The following is a 19,719-nucleotide window of genomic DNA, read 5'->3' on the forward strand; positions in this document are numbered from 1 at the left end:
TAGAGAAGTATTCATTAATGGAAAGATTTTTTTTTTTTTTTTTGAATTGCTGTGCTGGTTCGGAGGTCAGATGCGTCCGTGGATCTTTACTCCTCTCTTTGCCTCCTGTCCCTCAAATCTGGAACAGCACTCCTGCTGTATTCCTCGTTCTCTTTCTACTCACAAAAATAAGAGGCAGGAGGTCGGAGAAGAGTTCTGAAGTAGCTGCCCCGTGACCTTGGGCAGATTATTCCAACTCTCTATTACTCAGTTAGAAAAAAATACATTAAAAAATACATAACAATGCCTGGAAATTTTCTGTGTGATGATTCCCAGAAAAACGCTTTAAAAGTGACCCGTCTGGGGTGAAAGGCAATGAGAATAGCCCATCTGATGTCATCGCACCAGCGCTGTTCTAAGTACTTTGTGTATTAACCCACTTAATACTCACCTTCGCCCTAATGAGAGAGGTTCTATTTTTATTCCCATTTTACAGCTGGGGGAACTGAGGCACAGAGCAGTCCAGGGTCTTCCCTGAGGAGGCACAGCTATAAATGGACAGAGCTGGGAGCTGACCTTCAAAGCCAATGCCCTTATCCTCTCCCTGTGTTGCCTTGCGAGGGCTTTATTAACCCTGCCTCCAAGCACGGGCTGGGCACTCCCAAACTCCCACTGACCTCAGAGCCCCTCCCTCTGGCTCCTGTTCACCTGCTCCCTGCCGCTGTCCTCTTGCTGACTATGCACCAGTCACACTGCCCTTCTGTCACTTCTTAGAGCACGTGTAACTTTCTCTGGTACAAAATGTTCTCATTCCTCCTCCCCCTGCTCTTGGCTTGACTGGCTCCTTCGCATCCCCTGCGTCTCACCCTAATTAGCACCAACCCAGGGTTCTTTGCCAGCCCTCTGTCTGTCAAGCCTTAGAGCCAGTCTTTGATTCTCTATCTTAGCCTTGCGTTTCTTGCCTGCCTCCCGATGATGGCCTAACGCTGTGGTGCTGACGCCGTCAGCTGTGTTCCCTGCACAGTGGAGCATCCTTGTGAAGGGGCCTCGTTCCTGGCTGTACTCACAGGGCCTGGCAACGGCCAGGCTTCATCAAAAGGCCTTTTGAAGAAACCAGGTGGGTCTCTGGCTGCCCATTCTTTTCCCCTGGGGAGCCGTTTCGCTTCTGTCCCGTGGAGTGAAGTGTTTCCTGAGCAAATGCTCCAGTGTGGTCTGCTTGTTGACTTGGGCTAATGGATTCTAGAAAGCAGCGTGGGGGTCAGTGTGAGCCCAGAGCAGACTCCAGCAAATAATCTTCAACTGGTTTGAATTTTTTGTGCATCCTTTCAGTTAGCAGTAGGCTTTGTGGCAACACGGCCACAGTCCATCCCCCGCAGAGCTGAGGCGTAGTCAGAATTGACCCCACATGTTTCCAAAAATGCTGCTTCCTGGTTGCCCTCTTTACTACTTTTTTACAATCCGTCTTTATTATGGGGGTAAGTTTGTCAGGAAGTTAACGAGCAAGTCAGCAGGTCGTAGGTAAGGGACCTCCAGTCCCGAACCGGAGTTTTGATCTTGAGCAGGCTCATTCCCATTAACAGTCCCGGGTCTGTAAGCCCAGCAAATTTAGTCCTGTTGTAACCCCTGTCACGTCCCACCCATGCTGGTTCAAAGGCACGTCCCTACCACGATGCTGCTAAAAAGCCAAGCTACTGTCGTTGGGGAAACCAGTCATGGCCTTCTCCGGAACCAGCTGGTTGCAAAAAGACATTCTTCACTTTGGACCAGTCTCACGGTGTGTCAGGGATGGGCAGACGGCCCTTCCCAGAAGGGGCCTCGCAGGCCGAGGTGGGGCGGGGGGCGGGAATCAGAAGTACCCACTCCTCCCCTCCCCTCCAGCTTCAGCCTCCCCGCCCTCAGCAGCAGCTGATTAAGGAAATGGTTTCACACGTCCAGGGGCACTTTTCCCTGGTACCACAGGGACAGATGGCAGACACATGCCTCTGAGCACTTAGGACCTGCTGGCCCCTGGGGACCCACTGGACGGACTGGTGACCAGAGTAAGGAAGTGTGAGAGATGCATCAAGGGCTCGAGATTTCAAAAGCTTCAAATAAGGGAGGAAAATAAGACAGTAAAGGCATGAAGCACAGGGAACTCTGAAACCCACCGAGGGAAGGATGGGCTGTCAAAAGCGGGTTTGTTGAGAGGAGTTTAGAGAGACAACAGCTTGGTGATTCCCCGATTTGGGAAATATACCACACCCAGCCTAGTGGAATGCGTTCATCCTTTTCTAGAAAGAAGGCGCGTCCACCTCATCTGCTGGCCAGGCTGATATTTGCTGTATGGGATGAAAAGGCTTCGCCCACTGCTGCTCCTGGACAGTCAGGGACAAGTTCTCCTTCCTCTGCCACCAGCGGTAGCTCCAGGATTGGAAATACTTGAGCAGCGGTTCTCGGTCAGGGTGATTTTGTCCCGAGGGGATTTTGGCAGTGTCTGAGGCTGGTTTGAGTTCTTACAGCTGGAGGAGGGGAGAGTGCTATGGCATCCAGTGGGGAGAGGACAGGGGTGCTGCTTCACCGCCTGCAATGCGCAGGACAGCCCCCAGCACAAAGAATCATCCTGCCCAAGATGCCGATAGTACCACGGTTGAGAACCCCTGAGTTAGTGTCTCTGAGGATATGGGCTTCCCAGGAGTATAAGCACCTTTACTTCCAAAGAAAACTGCCCTTGAAACTCTGCCACAAGTCTGGCACTGTGTTCCTCTAACCCTCAAGGGCGTGAGAATCGCAGAGGCTGTTATGCAAACTCAGGTTTGGATTCTGCAAGTTTGGATCGACTGCCATTGCCCCTGGTCCACCGGTCACACTTGGAGTAGCAAGCAATTTTGAGTGTGTTCATTATCTTCCCCCTTCTTCCCTCCCCTCCTCCACGCTCCCTCTCTGTCCATCCCCACTCCCCTAGCCTTCCCTGTCGTACTGTGTTCAAACCATTCCATGCCCTGTCACCAAGGAACATGTGGTGGTGGTTAAACTCCACTGCCCAGATGACAGGTTCTCTCCAGCTGTGACCAATTTGAAGTTCAGGCTGTTGAGGAAATCAATTGACTCAGTTGGAAAAAGGGATTCCGAAGGGACCGGACGAACTACCGCCACATACTTAAATAAGCTGGTGCCTCGAAGACATGGTTTGCGTGGTCTGAGACACTTAGCTTGTATAGAGCCACGACTCTGGGAATGATCAGGCTTGATTCAGCTTCCCAGATAGCACATTCGTGTTCTAAACCGGTTGAAACATTTCTATAAGGAGCCAGATAGTAAATATTTTAGGCTGCAGGTCATGCCATCTCTGTTACCACTGCTGACTCTGCCATTTGTAGCAAGAGAACAGCCATGGACCATGTGTAAACGAATAGGTGTGGTTGTGTCCCAATAAAATTTTATTTGCAAAAACAAGGATGCAGTCAGCCGGCTTTGGCCCACTGGCCATAGTTTGCAAACCCCTGTTCTGAACAATTCCTTCTATTTCATACCTGCTCCAGAGAAAGAACATACAGTGCAGACCTTACTAAGACATCAGTATGGGTTGTCAACGTATAGAAGGCAGCGGTGAGTGGATATTCTTTCTGTTATTGCACAGAAATGTGAATGCACCTTTCAAGTTGACGGAAACACAGCTCTGTTTTCCTATGCCAGTTTTTTTTTTTTTTTTCTTGGTAAGGAGGAATAGGACTAGAAAGGGCAATAAATAAGGAACAGAATGAGGTACCGAAAAGACTGCCAGTACATTTAAGCCTGCATTTCCTTCTCTCTGTGCTTGAGCGAATGCCTTCTGCTCTTAGAATAAATGGGGGCAGGGAACACTGCAAAGATTGCCTTTCTCCTGCTTCAGACCCAAAGCATTCTTTGAAGGAATTGATTTTTCTCGCTGTCACTGGTTTCTGGTGAGATCTCCTTTTTGCAGTGAGGGGGCACCACTCGGAGAGAAACGCTTGAGTGTTGCTTAAAGCACCCTGGCTGCATTTTCGTGTTGACAGTTTAACCACAGGGAACCGCAGGCCAAATTCGATACTGACCTCTCCTTGTTGGGGCACGTCCTGCGGGACCCGAGGAAAACCCTCAGCCCCTGCGGTGTGTGGGCGTTTGTGTCACTCTTGGCCACGCTGACCCCTGGGATAAGGATAAATCAAGGACTTTAAAGTCCACAGTCACCATCTAGCACCTCTCACAAAGCCTGCTTTATTTGGAGAGGAAAAAACCCTCTCTGTCTACTAATAAAACAGAGTTCCACTTGAGAGGAAAAGGACCGGGCAACTGTGTCTCGTGCTGTCGGATGGGGTCTTCTGCCAGGTTCTCCAGAGTGTTTTGGGACCCTGACAATGGCAGTGTTAAGTGTGGGGTCAGACAGTGGGCTTCCGCTGGAGCTCGCTAGAGAACATAGTGTGCAATTTCCACCTCCCATATTATAGCTGTGCGCGCGCACGCACACACACACACACACACACACAGAGTCATGACTTAGGCAGCAAGAAAAGAAAGTACATTTATTGCAGGAGAGCAGGGTGGCGTTGCGAGCCCCGTGTGGTTGGACTGTGCTGATTTGCAGTGATTGGACACTGAGTCTCAGGCTACACAGACAAATGACATAAAGAGTTGCATTTCCTCTGGGTGGAGAAGTCAGCCCCAGCTGCAGTTTGGAGGCACAAATAATTTTTATTATTATTTGAGTGGCTCATCTTCAGTGACCACCATGTTATGTCTGGTCCTGTGTGGGACATCTTTTTGGGTTCATTCATTCGTGTAATCGTGCATTCAGCAAGTATGTGCTTGCCTTTACAGTTGGCTGGGTGTAAATTTCTTGGAGCATGCGCTCTTTCTCTGGGGACTTTTAGGCCTGGCTTACTTCCTCCCTGAGTATTGAATATGCGGTGCTGAGTTTGGGGCTAGCACACAGAAGCCAGCTCCTGCCCTCTTGGAGCTTATAGACTAGCTAAGGAGATGGAGAGGGAAAGAAAGAAAAAAAAAAAAACTACAGAAATTTGTGACAGTTATGATGAGGCTTAAAAACAAAAGGTGTGTATTTTTTCTCACCTGATCATCACTATAGCTTTGAACTGAGATACTGCTGTTATGCCCATTTTACAGATGCATCTCAAGAGGTTCAAAAGTTGCCCCGAGTCACCCAGTCAGGAAGTGGCTCTCCAGTTGTGCACAGAGAGGGAGAGAGAGGGAGTGTTTCTTAGGTGTGAGCTGTGAGCTGGGATAGTACAGAGACATCTTGGGGACATGGAAGGAGCTAATTTAAACAGACTTCCAGAGGTGTGATCAGTGAGACAGAACACTTTTGCAGATCGCTGGACTAGCTATAAACCACACGTTCGACTTGAAAACTGGAGAAGCCCCAGATGGTGGGCCGTGTACTGAACCGCCAGAGACAATGAGATTGATTGGTGTGACCATGGTGTTTTTGTTCCTGATGGTTGGCACGCCACTAATACAAATTATAATCAGTTATTCTTTAAGTCCTGGCCCACGCCGGGTCAGAGGGTGGTTGTTTCTTCCTAGTTATAGGCAGCGTGAATATTCATTTACCTTAATTCCACCAAGGGGACGCCGGGCACTGCTAGTTTTGGGAAAGTACGGTAAACAGGGGACAAGGCTCATGCTCTATTCAGGTACAAACTTAAACATAAAATTCGTAAGAAAGGGTGAGGACCTTAAAAAAGGGGTCAGGTGCTACAAAATGACTGGTTGGTAGGGAGACAACTTTGCTATTTGAGAAAGCACAATCAGGGCAGGCATCATGGAAGAGGTGACAGCTACATGAGGGCCTTAATGATCAGAAGAAGTCAGTGCAAAGGAGAGAGTTTTCCAAAGGGGGCTGAAATGAGCTTGTTGGTGTGTGTAAGGTGCGGCTGAAGCAGAGTCAGCCAGGAGGAGCGTTTAGTCCACGATCTTGGAGAGACATGAGCGCCTTGACATCTACGTATGGATTCTGGATTTGGCCACGAGTGAAACTGACCACAGAGCCACCCCGTTTAACGATAGGCACACAATTATTGCTTATCTCTGGGCAACATCGGCTGTTCTGTGCGTGCCCTGCATGCAAGAAGGTCTTGAAGAGAAATCCGAGTTAATAAATAACATACCCATTTCTCCTGTCTGGAGTGAGCCAGGGGCGTTTCCAATCCCACTCACACATCTCCCAGCTTACGTTTAGGTAGAACCGCTAGTGGACTCTGAGCTTGAGAAACAAGGTCCTCCTATTCTTGCCAGGGGACTTTTTTTGGGGGGTGGTGGTTAAGGGTATCCTGAGATTTCCAGGAAGCAGAAATACAATATGAAAGGACATCATCACCTTCCGATAGAATGAAAACTGCTCTTCCTCATGGTTATCTCCTCATTGGAATACGAACCTATTCCTGCACAGGACAGTCTCAGAAATGCATGACTTTGGGGCTTATAAAAGACAGGTTCAGGAAGATGGGAATTTCTGGTATTTGCTGGGTTATTTACCCCAGTTCCATTCCAGGGCTTGAGTGCAAAGCCCAGCAGAGATCGTTGTGCCCGCCTGTACAGCTTTTGTTTCTAGATTTGATTTTTGAGAGTTTTTTTTTTCCTTCCTTACTAGCATCTATCTGCTCAGACTACTCATTCATCATCTTATACTGCTGTCCTCTCCTCCCCGCCTTCAGATGGGGGAGGTCCTGGAAGTGATTAGGCTGTTGTAAATCAGCCTTTATGATGTGTACGTCAGAGATAAGCAGCTCGGAAAGCAGGAGTTGGAAGACTCCACTCCTCTTGCCCTGACAATTATCCCAGTAGTGAAATTAAAAAAAAAAAAAAGTGCCTGAGAAGTATGATGTTTGGCAGAATAGTTTTTCCGGAGACATAGCCAGCGGTTAAATTGGGCTCTTTAATGAGAGCACTGTATTATTTTTACACTGTTTTGTTGAGTTATAACCTACATAGCGTAAAGCAAACAGATATTAAAACTACAATTCCAGGAATTTTGACACGTGCGTCCTTTTACAATCATCACCCAGATCTGGGTAGAGGACAGTGCCCGCGCCCTGGCAGCGTCTTCCGCTGTCCTGACCTCTGTCACCGCAGACAGCCGTAGCCTGTTCTTTATGTAAATGGAGTCACACAACATGTATTTTTTAGCGTCTCTCAGCATTTTCTATGAGATTCAGCCGTGTAATTTGGCGTAATTATCTATTCTCGTTGTGTAGAATTCCGATATATCACGGTCTGTCAACTGGTGTACTATTGACATTTGGGGCTGGATAATTCTCTGTTGAGGGGACTGTCTACGGTGTTCAGCAGTATCTCCCTGTTCTCTACCCACTGGATCCCAGTAGCACCCCACCCCCACCCCCAGTAATCTCCCCTGGAATTGAAAAATCATTTAGCTATGCTACAATTTTTAAGAACGGTTTTATTTGGACAGAATTACAAATTTGTTGAAAAGGTGCAAAAGTGGAACAAACAGTACCCATAATGCATTTACCTAGATTCACCTATTGTTAACATCTTCCTCATTTGTTTTATCATTTGATCTCTCTCGCGCGCGCGCGAGATACGCACACGCGACGTATTTCTGGACCACTTGAGAGCTAATTGCGTCCACCATGGCCATTTGCCACCATACACTTCCCTGTGTATTTCCCAAGACTTAGGACCTTGTCTGACATTACCTTCACTATCAGTTAACCACAGTAAATTTAGCATAATGCATTTATCAATTAGCCCATGTCCCAGTTATCCTCAGTTGATCAGAAGTTCTCCTTTATAGCTTTTATTTTCACTCCAGAGCCCATTCCAGTCCAGGATCAAGTATAGTATATAGTCGCTGTGGTTCCTTAATATCCTTCAGTCTAGAATATTCCCTCAGCCTTTCTTTGTCTTTTATGAATTTTTTTTTTAAAGAATACAGTCCCTTTTCTTCTTAATAGAACATTCCTCCTTTCGGGCTTTGTCTAATCTTTCCTCCTAAATGCACGGAGGGCACATACTCTCGACTGGAAGACTGCATATGTGGTGTGTCCTCCTTAGGGCATCCCATCTGGAGGGACATGATGTTGCTGGTAATTCATCAGTGATGTTCAGTTTCATCTCCCAGTCACAGAGTTGTCTGATTTCCCCGCAGTGTAGTTACTAAGTTTTCTTTTACAGATAATAAGCCGTATGTGGGGGAACGCTCAACACCGTGCACATATCCTGCTCCCTAATCAAATTTTACCCCCTAAATTTAACCTACTTTGAGTCTTGCATGAACCAGTCTTTACCCACAATGGTTACAAAATGATGATCTTCCAAACCCAGCACTCCTTCTGCATGTACGCTCCAGTCTGCTATATACAAGAACCCACTCTTTCCCCCCGTTTATTTGTGGATGCTTTTATCTGTGATCAGCGTGGACTCAGGAATTCTAACATTTTTCAGTGGTTTATAAATCATTACTGTTTTAATGCTCCGATTGCTGAGCTTTGGCTGGTGAGATCCCGTTGAAGTTGGGTCCTGTGTTCTTCTGAAAAACCCTCCCTTCGTTTTTTTTATTTTTTAACACTTCTTTACTTACTTTTTGGCATAACAAGATGTTCCACACTCGTCTTTTACCTTCCCTCCTCCTGTCCTGGAATCAGCCATTTCTCCAAGAAGTCCTGATGGCTTTGAATAGGAAATGGTAGAAAATACCACAATTTATGTGTCCTTCCTCCTGTTAGTTGACATTTGAGTTGTTTATAGTCCTGGGCTTTTATAAAGAAAGCTTCTCTGAATACCCTTCTGTAGTTTTTGGATCTGTGCTAGTTTCTATTAGATATATCATCAGGAGTGCAATGGAAAGTCATAGAATCTCCACCCTGGCTTTATACCCAAAAGAAATGAGTATGTAAATCCACCAGGAAAATGGACACAGGTATTCAAAGAAGCTTCATTCATAATTCGTATCTATACACATACATGTATATATACACACACGTGTGTGTATGTATATTTCGCTTCAGTAGATAACGCTAAGCAGTGTTCCAAAGTGTCAGAAACATTAGTTTTGTGAGGGAAGCCAAAGTCCTTGGCCCCAGCAGGTGGGGCGGAATCATCAGTGGCAGGGGTTATAATGGGCCAGTGCAGTCCAAAGGCATGTTGTCTGTGACCAGAAACGGCAAAATGGCTGTTCTTTTTCCATTGATAATGAGTGGGGAATGCTGAGAGTTTTCCACCTGGGCCATTCTTAAACTGCTCTTCAGAGAGTGCTGCTTTAAGATGGGCAAAATGGAAGCTACTGGAGTCAAGAATCTCCTGCTACCTTCAAGATGGTTTTCATCTTGGTGATGCCAGCAACAGCACTTAGGGAATGCAAGTCCATTGCTAGGGGCAACCGCTGTTAGAGAGCATTAGGGTAACTGATTTATTTTTTAAAGTGCCCCCCCCCCAGGGGAAGGAGGAATGCCCCCCTAGAGCCAACTCACATCTTCTGTCTGCTAGGGGCCCATTTAGAACCCTGGCAACAGTCATTTACTAAACAGCCTGAGAGAGTAAATATCCCTCTGTCCACACCCAGGAAGTCACATAATTTTCAAGACAGAGGCTGAGGGACAGCAGGCAGAGCAGGAAATTACTGGAGGCCAACGTGGAAGCGAACTGGTCCAGTATCACGGGACTGGATTCCAGCCTCGGTGTTGCCAGGAACTGTTAGGGCGCGGCCCCGCCTCTATAGCTTAAAGTTCCTTCCTCCAAAATATCTGTCCTGCATAGCTTAAGAGAATGCATCATTACAAAGAGATGATTGAAGCACTTTGTCCAGTGAAATTCTAAACAGAGGAAACATCATATATAAGATACACAATGGGCACTGAAGTAATTTTGATGACTCTTTGGAGGAATTCATGACTAGTTAAAAAAAAAAAAACTCGATGCATTTTAACCAGGTGGCCCCTCTCAGTGGACTCTGGCCCACGGTGGAGTGGGGAGAGCCCTCCTACATACTTTCTGAGATAGCCTTTGTGCAGTGTGCAACTGTACAACCGTATGCAGCGACCCTGAGTAGATGATGGTTCAGATGACCCACACCAACAGTGACCCCCATCGCTGCACATTTGCATTAACCTCTGTGGTCCTCTGCTCTGTCACCCCCAGGCCTCTCCGCGGATGGTGGCGCCAAACGCCAGGAGCACCTCTCCCGGTTTTCCATGCCCGACCTCAGCAAAGACTCCGGGATGAATGTGTCGGAAAAGCTGAGCAACATGGGCACCCTGAACTCGTCCATGCAGTTCCGCAGCGCCGAGTCCGTTCGCAGCCTGCTCTCCGCCCAGCAGTACCAGGAGATGGAGGGAAACCTCCACCCGCTCAGCAACCCCATCGGGTACAGGGACCTGCAGGCCCACGGAAGGATGCATCAGAGCTTTGATTTTGATGGGGGGATGGCGGGCGGCAAGCTGCCGGGGCCAGACGGCGTGAGGATCCAGCCCATGAGCGAGCGCACGCGGAGGAGAACTACTTCCCGCGACGACAATCGCCGCTTCCGACCTCACCGGTCCCGGCGATCCCGACGCTCTCGCTCAGATAATGCCCTGCACCTGGCCAGCGAGCGCGAGGCCATCTCTCAGTTAAAAGAAAGGCCCCCGCTGAGAGCCAGGGAGGACTATGATCAGTTCATGCGCCAGCGGAGCTTCCAGGAGAGCCTGGGCCAGGGGTCCCGGAGGGACCTGTACGGCCGATGCCCCCGGACTGTGTCGGACCTGGCTCTGCAAAATGCCTTTGGGGAGCGCTGGGGACCCTACTTCGCCGAGTACGATTGGTGTTCCACCTGCTCCTCCTCCTCGGAGTCTGACAACGAGGGCTATTTCTTAGGAGAACCCATCCCCCAGCCCGCCCACCTGCGATACGTCACGAGTGATGAGTTACTACACAAATACAGCTCGTATGGCCTCCCCAAGTCCTCCACGCTAGGTGGCAGGGGACAGTTGCACAGCAGGAAAAGACAAAAGAGCAAAAACTGTATCATTTCTTAATCCGATGAGGGTCAGGGAATAGGGGGAAGATGGAAGCTAAGAATGTAAATTCAGAAACTTGCACTGTTTTCAATTATAAGGCGCTTTTGGCAGGGGTGGTGACGGAGAGACGTGCTCTCTGTTGACGGAGCAAGGTAGCAGATTGACTCGGTAGGTAGTCACAGTTCTTGGCATGTTGAATATTATTTGCACATTTCACTTTGGAAACGCTGTAGACTCTAACGGAGGCCAGGGTTGGTCACCTCCTTCCCGTCCGTCTGTGTTGAGTTGCCACTGGCTAGATGGCACATTGTCTCCCGCTCGCTTATAGCCTCTCTGGTTCTCTTACTTATAGGACCCTTTTTCCAGTAAGTAATTTGTTTTATTAGCCAGGACCCAAGACTAAGTTATTTACATGTCCATTGTAAATGCAATGTAAATGAGAGTTCTGATAAAATATTTTTGTATTTTGTAATATCAAAGGAATTTCTATATCGTAGGACTCAGTGGAGACTTGCATGCATGTCTAGCATTGTCTTTGAGTAGTATTCCAAGGTGATCCAGGACCCCCTCCACCCCTCCTTTTTTTTTTCTTTTTTCTATACAAATTTGTTACATGTCAGTGAGACCTTTTTCAAAGGATGATTATTCAATTTGGCTTTTTGTGGCTGAAAAAAAAAATTATTACCTATTCCACCCAAAGCATTTGATGCTCCATTCCACCTGAAGGAGTCATCCTGAAGTCTGCTCCCACCCTCAGTAGAATCTCTTCTCTACAGAGTGATAGTAATTTTTTTATATATAATTGCAAATGTAACTTTTGCCAATTAGAAAAACCAACCAGTGTCAGTAAAGTTCCGTGAGAAATGCCATCCCTGCTGGGAACCTTGAAGTTGCTTACCATTGATCTGTCCCTTGGGGAAACTAAAGTGACTGTGAGTGGTGCCGTTGTGTGATGTCAGCATGACATTGTTTTGAATGTGGCATTATTTTCTGGTGCTCATGTTTCCTGGATCTTATTCTCTGCTTTCCTTTACCAAGGCAGACGGAACACTGCCTTAGCCTGACAACCGGTTGTCCTCAGCGCAAATGAACTGCCTCGTTGAGAATTTCGGGACCCCCAAGTTTCCAAGGGGCTCTGGGAGTAAGGGTGTGTTCTAGATCATAGGTCGTACGTGGAGAAGGAACAGGTCAAGGGTAGAGACTGAAGGGGATTATGAAGGAAGGTCAGAATAAAGCAGAACTTGGAGAAATGGAGTTAGAAGAGAGATGGCAACCCTCTTGAATCGCCCCACCCCCCACCCCAGTGCTTGTGGGAAATAAATCTGGCTTAACACGCTCCGTAACCAGAGTATCTGGGTTACCCAGAAAAGTTGAGCTGCTCAGGAGATTTCGGTGTGACGGTTTTGCGGAACACATGTTGTTGAAAGGAGGATTTCCGTTGTGAACTTTGGGGACCGTTGGTCAGGCAGAAAGTGGCTCAAAAGTGAGTTTGCTTCAAGAAGACATTTAACGGTTGTGTTGTTTATAGTAAAAATAAAACTTCCTACCTTGCTTCAGTCAAAAATGAAGCACTTGCTTTTACTTCCATTCTCCTCCATCCCTTCGTGGATTGTGGCACTTGAAATAATCCATCGGAGGACCCGCCTTTAGTGAGATGTACTGTCGATGTAGTACACAGCGTATCTCAGTGGCCATCTGCCCTGGTGAGGTGAGCGTGGTCTCTTTCCAGTATAGTAATTACTACTTTCTAGTATTTTTTTAGGAAGAGGATGTGAGAAGTGGCTTTTCAGACACCATCCCAAATGGGTCTGGGAGAAGGAGGACTGTAAAGGACATGGAAATGGCACTTGATTCAGGCTGTATGAAAATAATTTGCTTTTCAGGTATTACTATGACATTTGTCATTGTCACTGATGTTTTGAAAAAAAGCAATGCAAATGTTGATTGTGGCTGTTTTCCGCATGCTTTCTTCATATCTAAATGCTTCATTAATTATCCAAGCCTCTGGAGAATTAACTCTATTACGTTTGTATAGTAAGTTTGTAAACTGCTTGGCAAACTGATTAAGAAATAATGTGCACCGCCATGCTACCAACGTGGCAGGTTTCTGGTAGAAATCGGGCGAGTCCAATTTGAAGTTCTGAGTTCTTTGATTGATAAGCATAAAAAGGCATTTGGGCAAAAGAAAAGAGAGGAAAAAAAGTAGATTATACACAACTGAAAATAATGTCTGTCCTCTGTGGCCTAGAATCCAATGAAAGAAATTCTCCTAGTAAACATTGCTTTCTAACTCTCTCGTTTTGATAGTACCTCTTCTATTTCCCAGATGAGGCTTTAAGCACCATCAGCAGAAAGAAGAAGGTGGCCTAGAAACCGACATATAAGCAGTACCTGGAGGGATGAGCAGAATAAGCAGTTTCAGATCTCACTGCCCAGGGAGCATCCATCATGTCTGCTGGTCAGAGCTTGAGGTATGATGAGATCCAAGTCTCAGGGTCAGTTGGTCTACAAGCAAGACCACCTCCATCTCTTCCATCCCACACGCAGCCAGGCACTTTGCAGAGGATGCCGACGGAGAATCGGTAAATCTTCACGGTGAGGATGGACCCTCCCTCCCAGTGAATGCCCGAGAGAGAGCAGGATGCCACTGTAGTGGGATTCCACCTTAGTGATAACTTCCACGTGACATCCCAGAATCCCGTTCCCCAAAATTCAGTGCCTGCTTTTCTGAAGCAAGATCTCAGGGTCCTTACCTGACTCCTCCATCATTACCAGGAGCTGTTCTTCTTGGTCAAGTTGCACCTCTTCTTAGATCATCATTTCTTCTTTGATAGACTGTTTTTTTTAGAAAAGTAATCTTTCCCCAGTTTCTTCTCTTCTCTAATGCCTTGGTTTTTGGGGCGTTTTTTTCCTACCTCTCCTTAAATTGATCTTCTTGTCTTTTGGATAAAACTACAACTTCGGAGTTCATTTCATTTCCTATTGCTGCTCAGTTCAGTGGCAACAGAACTGGCCCTTTCCCAGGAAGGAGTCAGTGACAGTTCCCTGAATGGCCCTGCCGATGTGTATTACCCTCGATACTATGAACAAGTTTCTTAGCAGGCTGATGGCGTGGGACGTGGCATTCAGCTGCCCTTCCTCCTGGTGTGTAGTTCCAGGATTCCTACTAAGTGTGAAGATAAATGAGGTGAGAGAAACAAGAACTGTAAGTGCAGAGTTTTTTTATCGTTGGTTGTTTGACACCCTCTTTCCATAATCACCTTCCCTGGCCCTTCCTTTCCAGCCTCAGCCAGCCCAGCGAACAAGCAATTTTGTGTTTTCATATGGGACCTGAAGGCAGCTCTTTGTCATCCTCTTTTCCCATCCCATGGGATGTTCCTTCAACGCGACACGGTTATATTTCCCTCTCCTGCAGCAGCTTCCCGCTTCTTGGGTACCCCAGCCATTGTTGAGTACAGGCGGGGCCAGTGACGCCGTGTGTGTAGCACGTGCTCTGCCATGCCTGCATCCTGGGCAGACAGAACCGAGGCACCACTGTATGCTTTCCCAGAGAGTGCGGATGCAGCCTGAACAGCTCTTTGCAACCCTCCAGCCAGCCAGGACTGGTTGCTCAGAACTGATCTTACTTGTCGGATAACCAATCTTACTTGTGAACTCATTATTTGTCTTCCCATCCTGGGCTCTTTTGCCATTGGCTCAAAACAGTACACCAGCCATTTAGGAAGCATCATCCATAAATAATTGTGAGACTCCAGTTCCTCTCCCCACCGGCATCGTGGATGCTAAAGGATGCTGCCTTCTTTAGGCTAAATGAAGTCAAACCTCTTAGGCCTCCTTTTCCAGTCTCATGTTCTTGGCCAATGACAGGCAGCCTGCTGTTCACCATTTCAGAGGTCAGATGAGAGTCCATCTTCTTCTTCATCTAGTCCCACCATTTAACAAGAAATAACACAGATATTTAAATTCCAAAGAGAGGCGCTCTTTGTGCATTTCTCTCTAACAGAAGCCAGATGCTAATACGTAAGAAGGAGGATCTGTCTGTGACAAAGGGAGTGGACGATGGAATCAATAATCTGAGGATTTCATGCCGGAAAGGTTGCTGTTAGTGACTGTTCAGCACCTGTAGGGCTTTCAGATGGGCTCCCTGGCCAGCCTTCCAGGTGCAGGACTCAGCCAAGCCTCCTCTGCCGATTTTGAAGGCAGTTCAGGATTACCGCCTTTTGAGGTATGTTTCTTAAAGCACAAGAGAGGTGGAAATGAAAAGAGCCTTGCCTCCAGTGGCCAGTCCCTCTGGGGTCTCAGCAGACACCAGAGCTTGTTAGTCTGATCACTGGGAAGCAGTCATCAAGGCTAAGATTGAAAAAAAAAAAAAAAAGAAGAAAGATTGCAATCTTTTTCCATTTTCTCATACCAGGAGCCCCATCAAACCCAAGACTCCCATCAAACATGACTTACTGTTGGGAGCTGTGCTATTTTCTAAGCTTACTTCCTGCTGATGAAACAAGCTTTCCCCACGGGGAATAAAAAAAGGAGAGGAGAAAAGTCAGGTAGTGTTAGCAAACATTTCTGTGATTTAGATACAATGAATCTGTAGGATAGAAAGAAAAAATAAAGTCTTGTTCTATCCTGCGAGGTTTCTGAGACATCCCTCCCCCTACTGAGTATTTGGCCATTGATGTTCAGGAGGTCGCTGACCAAGCGTTTCTACGTTTTTCAGAGAGAGTTACTCACCAGTCAGGTGTGTTCTCAAGCCTGTCTAGTTCATTTCCCCGGTTTTCCCATAAAGCATTTTGCTTCTATCACAAACCCCGAATTGACACGCTGAGGCCTCCGGGTCCTCCTTTTTCCTCAGCAGATTAGGACTTGGGCAGTTTTCCCTCTACTGAACACATTCTCTCCTGTACGGGGAGCCCTTTGTCCATCTCCTGCCCGAAGTCCACGTGCAGCAACGAAACCTCAAAGGGCCTGAGAAGGTGAAGCACGCCAGAGTCTGTCTTGTGTGTCGGGTGTCCGGCTGTTTGTTCAGAAGGTCTGCAGGAGGCCTTTGGTGTGGGCTCTGCCAGAGACTGTCGTGAACATTTCGCTTGAGATCCGTGCCCTGTACAATGGATATGATGTTTTACTGATGTCTGTAATACGTTTGTAAACTTCCAATAAAATTTGAATAAAAGAGATGTTGCCGTTCTTCTCCGTCTTCCTTCGCTTTCTAGGTTTTGGGGAAATCTTTGCCTTTGAGCATCTCGACAACAGAGGAGAGAGGCTGCACGTGTCAGGGTGGGGGGGTGAGATTTGCTATGAAAGACGAACCTGATTGCTTGAATCGGGGTTTCAGTGCTCTCAGCATTTGGGGCCAGTGACAGAGGACCGTCCTGCGCGTTGTAGGATGTTTAGCAGTTTTGTTGACCTCTCCCCAGCCCAAGTTGTGACAACCAAAAATGTTTCCACACATTAGGATGGCTATTATTAAAAAATGAAAGAAAAAAAAAAGAAAACAAAAGAAACAGAAAACAGTAAGTGTGGGTGTGGATGCTGACAAATTGGAGCTTGTGTCCCACTTGTGTGTTACTGGTGGGAATGTAAAATGGTGCGTCCTCTGTGGAAAACAACACAACGGTTCCTCAAAAAATTAAAAATAGAACTACCATAAGATCCAGCAATTCTCCTCTGGGTATAAACCCAAAAGAATTGAAAACGGCGTCAGAGAGAGAGTGGTACAGCCATGTCGGTAGTAGCATTATTCGCAGTAGTTAAAAGGTGGAAGCAACCCAGATGTCCACTGATGGATGAATGGATGAGCGAAATGTGGTCTTTGTATACAGTGAACTATTACTTATCCTTCAAAAGGAAGGAAATTTTGACCCATGCTGCGACATGGATGAAACTTGAGGACATGATGCTTAGTGAGATAAGTCAGTCACAAAAAGATATATTGTATAATTCAACTCTTACAAGGTACCTAGAGTAATCAAATTTACAGACACAGAAGTCGAAGCCTGGTTGCCAGGAACTGGGAGAGAAAGAATGAGAAGTTGTTTGATGGGTGCAGTTTGTTTTTTCAAGATGAGAATTCTGGAGATTTGCTGCACAACCATGTAAATGTACTTACTGCTACACTGTACACCTAAAAATGGCAAATTTTATGTTACCTTTATTTTACCACCATTGTTTTTAAATGGCCCCTGAGGACAAAATCCCCGCCACTGGTCGAGAACCACCAGATTAAATGCTCGGACTTCTTAGCATCTCTGTTCCTTGAGGAGCCTTGAAACTGATTCCTACCCAGGCCACACAGTTAATTTTCAGTTATTAGCAGGAATTGAAACCAGCAGATGACCCCAAAATATTTGCATTTGCTTTTAAGCAAATAATAAGTGGGTTGTGTGGAGAGAGTTAAGTGCATGGCTGTGTGGTGGTTAGGATGGTATTAATATTGTCTGGGAGCCGGGACCAAAGCAGCATGTAAATGAGATCCCCCACGTCGGAGACCCAACATTTGGGAGCTGCTGGATACTGCAGGAGTGTTCATTGATTCATGCAACAAATGTTCACAGAGAGCCTAGTCTCCGCCAGGCACTGTTCTAGGTGCTTGGACTACAGCAATATACGAAACTAACAAAACTCTCTGCCCTCAAGGAGTTTGCAAATTTGACTTTCTCCTAGGCGAGAAATCTGAAACAGCACATAGTCTCACTGCCCCAACCATGAGGACCTGGGAGTTGGGGATGAGAACTATTTCACTCTTAATAGTCTTCTGAGAGCCTTTGGATGAAGGTTTTAGAAACGCCAATTACCCTGCCAGTTCTGCTTATAGATGCTCCTGGGAGCACAGGCTTCAGGTAGCCGTGGTTTCACTATGTGACCTGCCCCCTCTTCCTCTTCCTCGGCAAGATGGTTGGAGTCAAGAACAGCAGCTAAACGGTAATCTCTGACCTAATACAACATGGTCAACTGGACCGATCAGAGCCACTCTCTTAAGAATACAGATTAAGACATTCCGAGCAGATGAGGCAGTGGAAATTGAAGCTAAGAGACTGTGTGTAGGGAGAGCTGGCAGGAGGTGGCATCAGGCCCACGAGCATCATGGTAAGATGAGGGATGAGGAAACTGAAAGCAGAAGCTTAGGCCGAGAGCAAAGATGGTGAGCACAGAGACTTGAAGTGACCCAGAAGAGCTGGCCCCCAGGACTTCTCACCTCCACACAGACTCCAGTTTCTGCATGGAGGGGCTCCTCTCGGATTACTACCAGGCTGGGATCCCCCACCTACCCCCTCCCCATTGTGTCTTGTCTTGCACGCCTACACAGACTCCAGTTTGCTCTGGTGTTCCTCACAACCCTAATTACAACGTGAAAGGGGGAAGGGAAGAGCTCAGTGGTAGAGTGTGTGCTTGGCATGCACGAGGTCCTGGGTTCAGCCCCCAGTGCCTCCATTTAAGTAAGTAAATTAAGTCCCCCCTCCCCCCCAAAAGTGAAGGATGAAATCTGCGTACCAGTTACCACACCTTTCACTTTCCCCTGCTTCCCTCTACTATTGTCAGTCCCGTCTCAACCACTTGCTTAGTCGTGTCATCTTGGACAATGTCCACGTCCTCTCTGAGTGTTGGTTTTTACCTGTAAGTGTGAGAATGGAGGAGTTATTGTTTGGTTTTACTGGAATGACGCGTGGGAGGCCCTTAGCACTGCAAGAGCTTAAAACACGTTAGTTTTTGTTGTTGTTAATATTATTACTGCCACTCCTGTCCCACCAAAGAGAAAGAACGGTAGGAGCTGGACACCATTCGTATCCATTCTAAGAGCATTCATTATCTTTTCTTCTAACATAGGCATTAAGTAGGATTTTGAGACATCCCAGAAAAGCCTGAATCTTTGCTATATTTAAGAAATGCCTGCAAAGCTAATTAAATAATGCAGATCTCCCACAGGGTTCTGGGATCCTGGGGGAGAACCCAGAGTCTGCTTTTGTTTTTTTTAACAAGCCCCCCTGTCATTCTGATCCAGCTGGTTTGAGGACCACACCTCAAGAAATTCTGCCTCAGCGTTTGTTTTCTTCCAAGTATCCGGACAAAACAAAACAAAAACCATGTCTGCCACCCCACTCACTTCAGGGGAATCTGATGACAGACCCTTTGGTCACAATGGAGAGACCGAAGCCTGAGGTTTGTAATCTAATTTTGGGACGATCTCGGGTATATTCACTCTTGCTTAGGAGTGACAGTCTTCAAAAAAAAGAAATGTAATTTAACTGACTTTAACTCTTCTGATTGATATCACTGTATATTAAGGAGATTTGTTGAAGTGATACGTAGCGTTGAAGAAGAGGGTGAGCTTATTATGAAATCCATTCTAACAGTTACGCTCGGATTTGAGAATTGCTCCCCTTGGCTCGTGCAGCCAGTGGCTTTCACGCAGCAAAATTACCTCAGTAGGTTATTTAAAATGCAGAATCCTGGCAGCATCCTTAGAAAGTCTGATTCAGCAAGACTGGGGAGAGTGCATTTTTCATAAACACCTGGAGATCTGAGAAGAGCCTTTGGGAAGAACTGCTCTGAGCCTTTCTTACTACGGGAAATCCTTCCTCTTCTGTGAGCCCTTAGGTGCTAAAAGCAGTCCAGCTTGGGCTCCGGAGCTTCAATCTGGAAGGATCTGCTTCTGAAATGTTCACCTACCATATGTGTAAAGTTCACAGGTTTCCTAGTGGCCTGGAATGAGAAAAGCCTCTTTGGAAAACCCATGCCCAGTGTCCCTTCTAACTACAGCTAGTTTTGTCCG

General features: G+C 46.8%; 1 protein-coding gene across 9 annotated transcripts in view; it reads left to right on the plus strand.

The window, feature by feature from the left end:
- PRICKLE2 (prickle planar cell polarity protein 2) overlaps window positions 1-16,126 on the plus strand; it is a 313,308-nt gene extending 297,182 nt beyond the window's left edge. For 8 of the 9 annotated variants that reach the window (XM_031470678.2, XM_031470677.2, XM_010986378.3 and 5 more), the window contains one exon: window positions 10,096-16,126. In XM_031470678.2, coding sequence (XP_031326538.1) covers window positions 10,096-10,970 — 875 coding nt within the window. In that variant the 3' untranslated portion in view covers window positions 10,971-16,126. The remainder of the gene's footprint in view (window positions 1-10,095) is intronic. The other variant, XR_010384822.1, reaches the window with a different exon arrangement.
- The last annotated feature ends 3,593 nt before the right edge of the window (window positions 16,127-19,719 follow it).

The sequence above is a fragment of the Camelus dromedarius genome, chromosome 17 (genome assembly GCF_036321535.1).
Source record: "Camelus dromedarius isolate mCamDro1 chromosome 17, mCamDro1.pat, whole genome shotgun sequence".
NCBI classification, from domain to species: Eukaryota; Metazoa; Chordata; class Mammalia; order Artiodactyla; family Camelidae; genus Camelus; species Camelus dromedarius.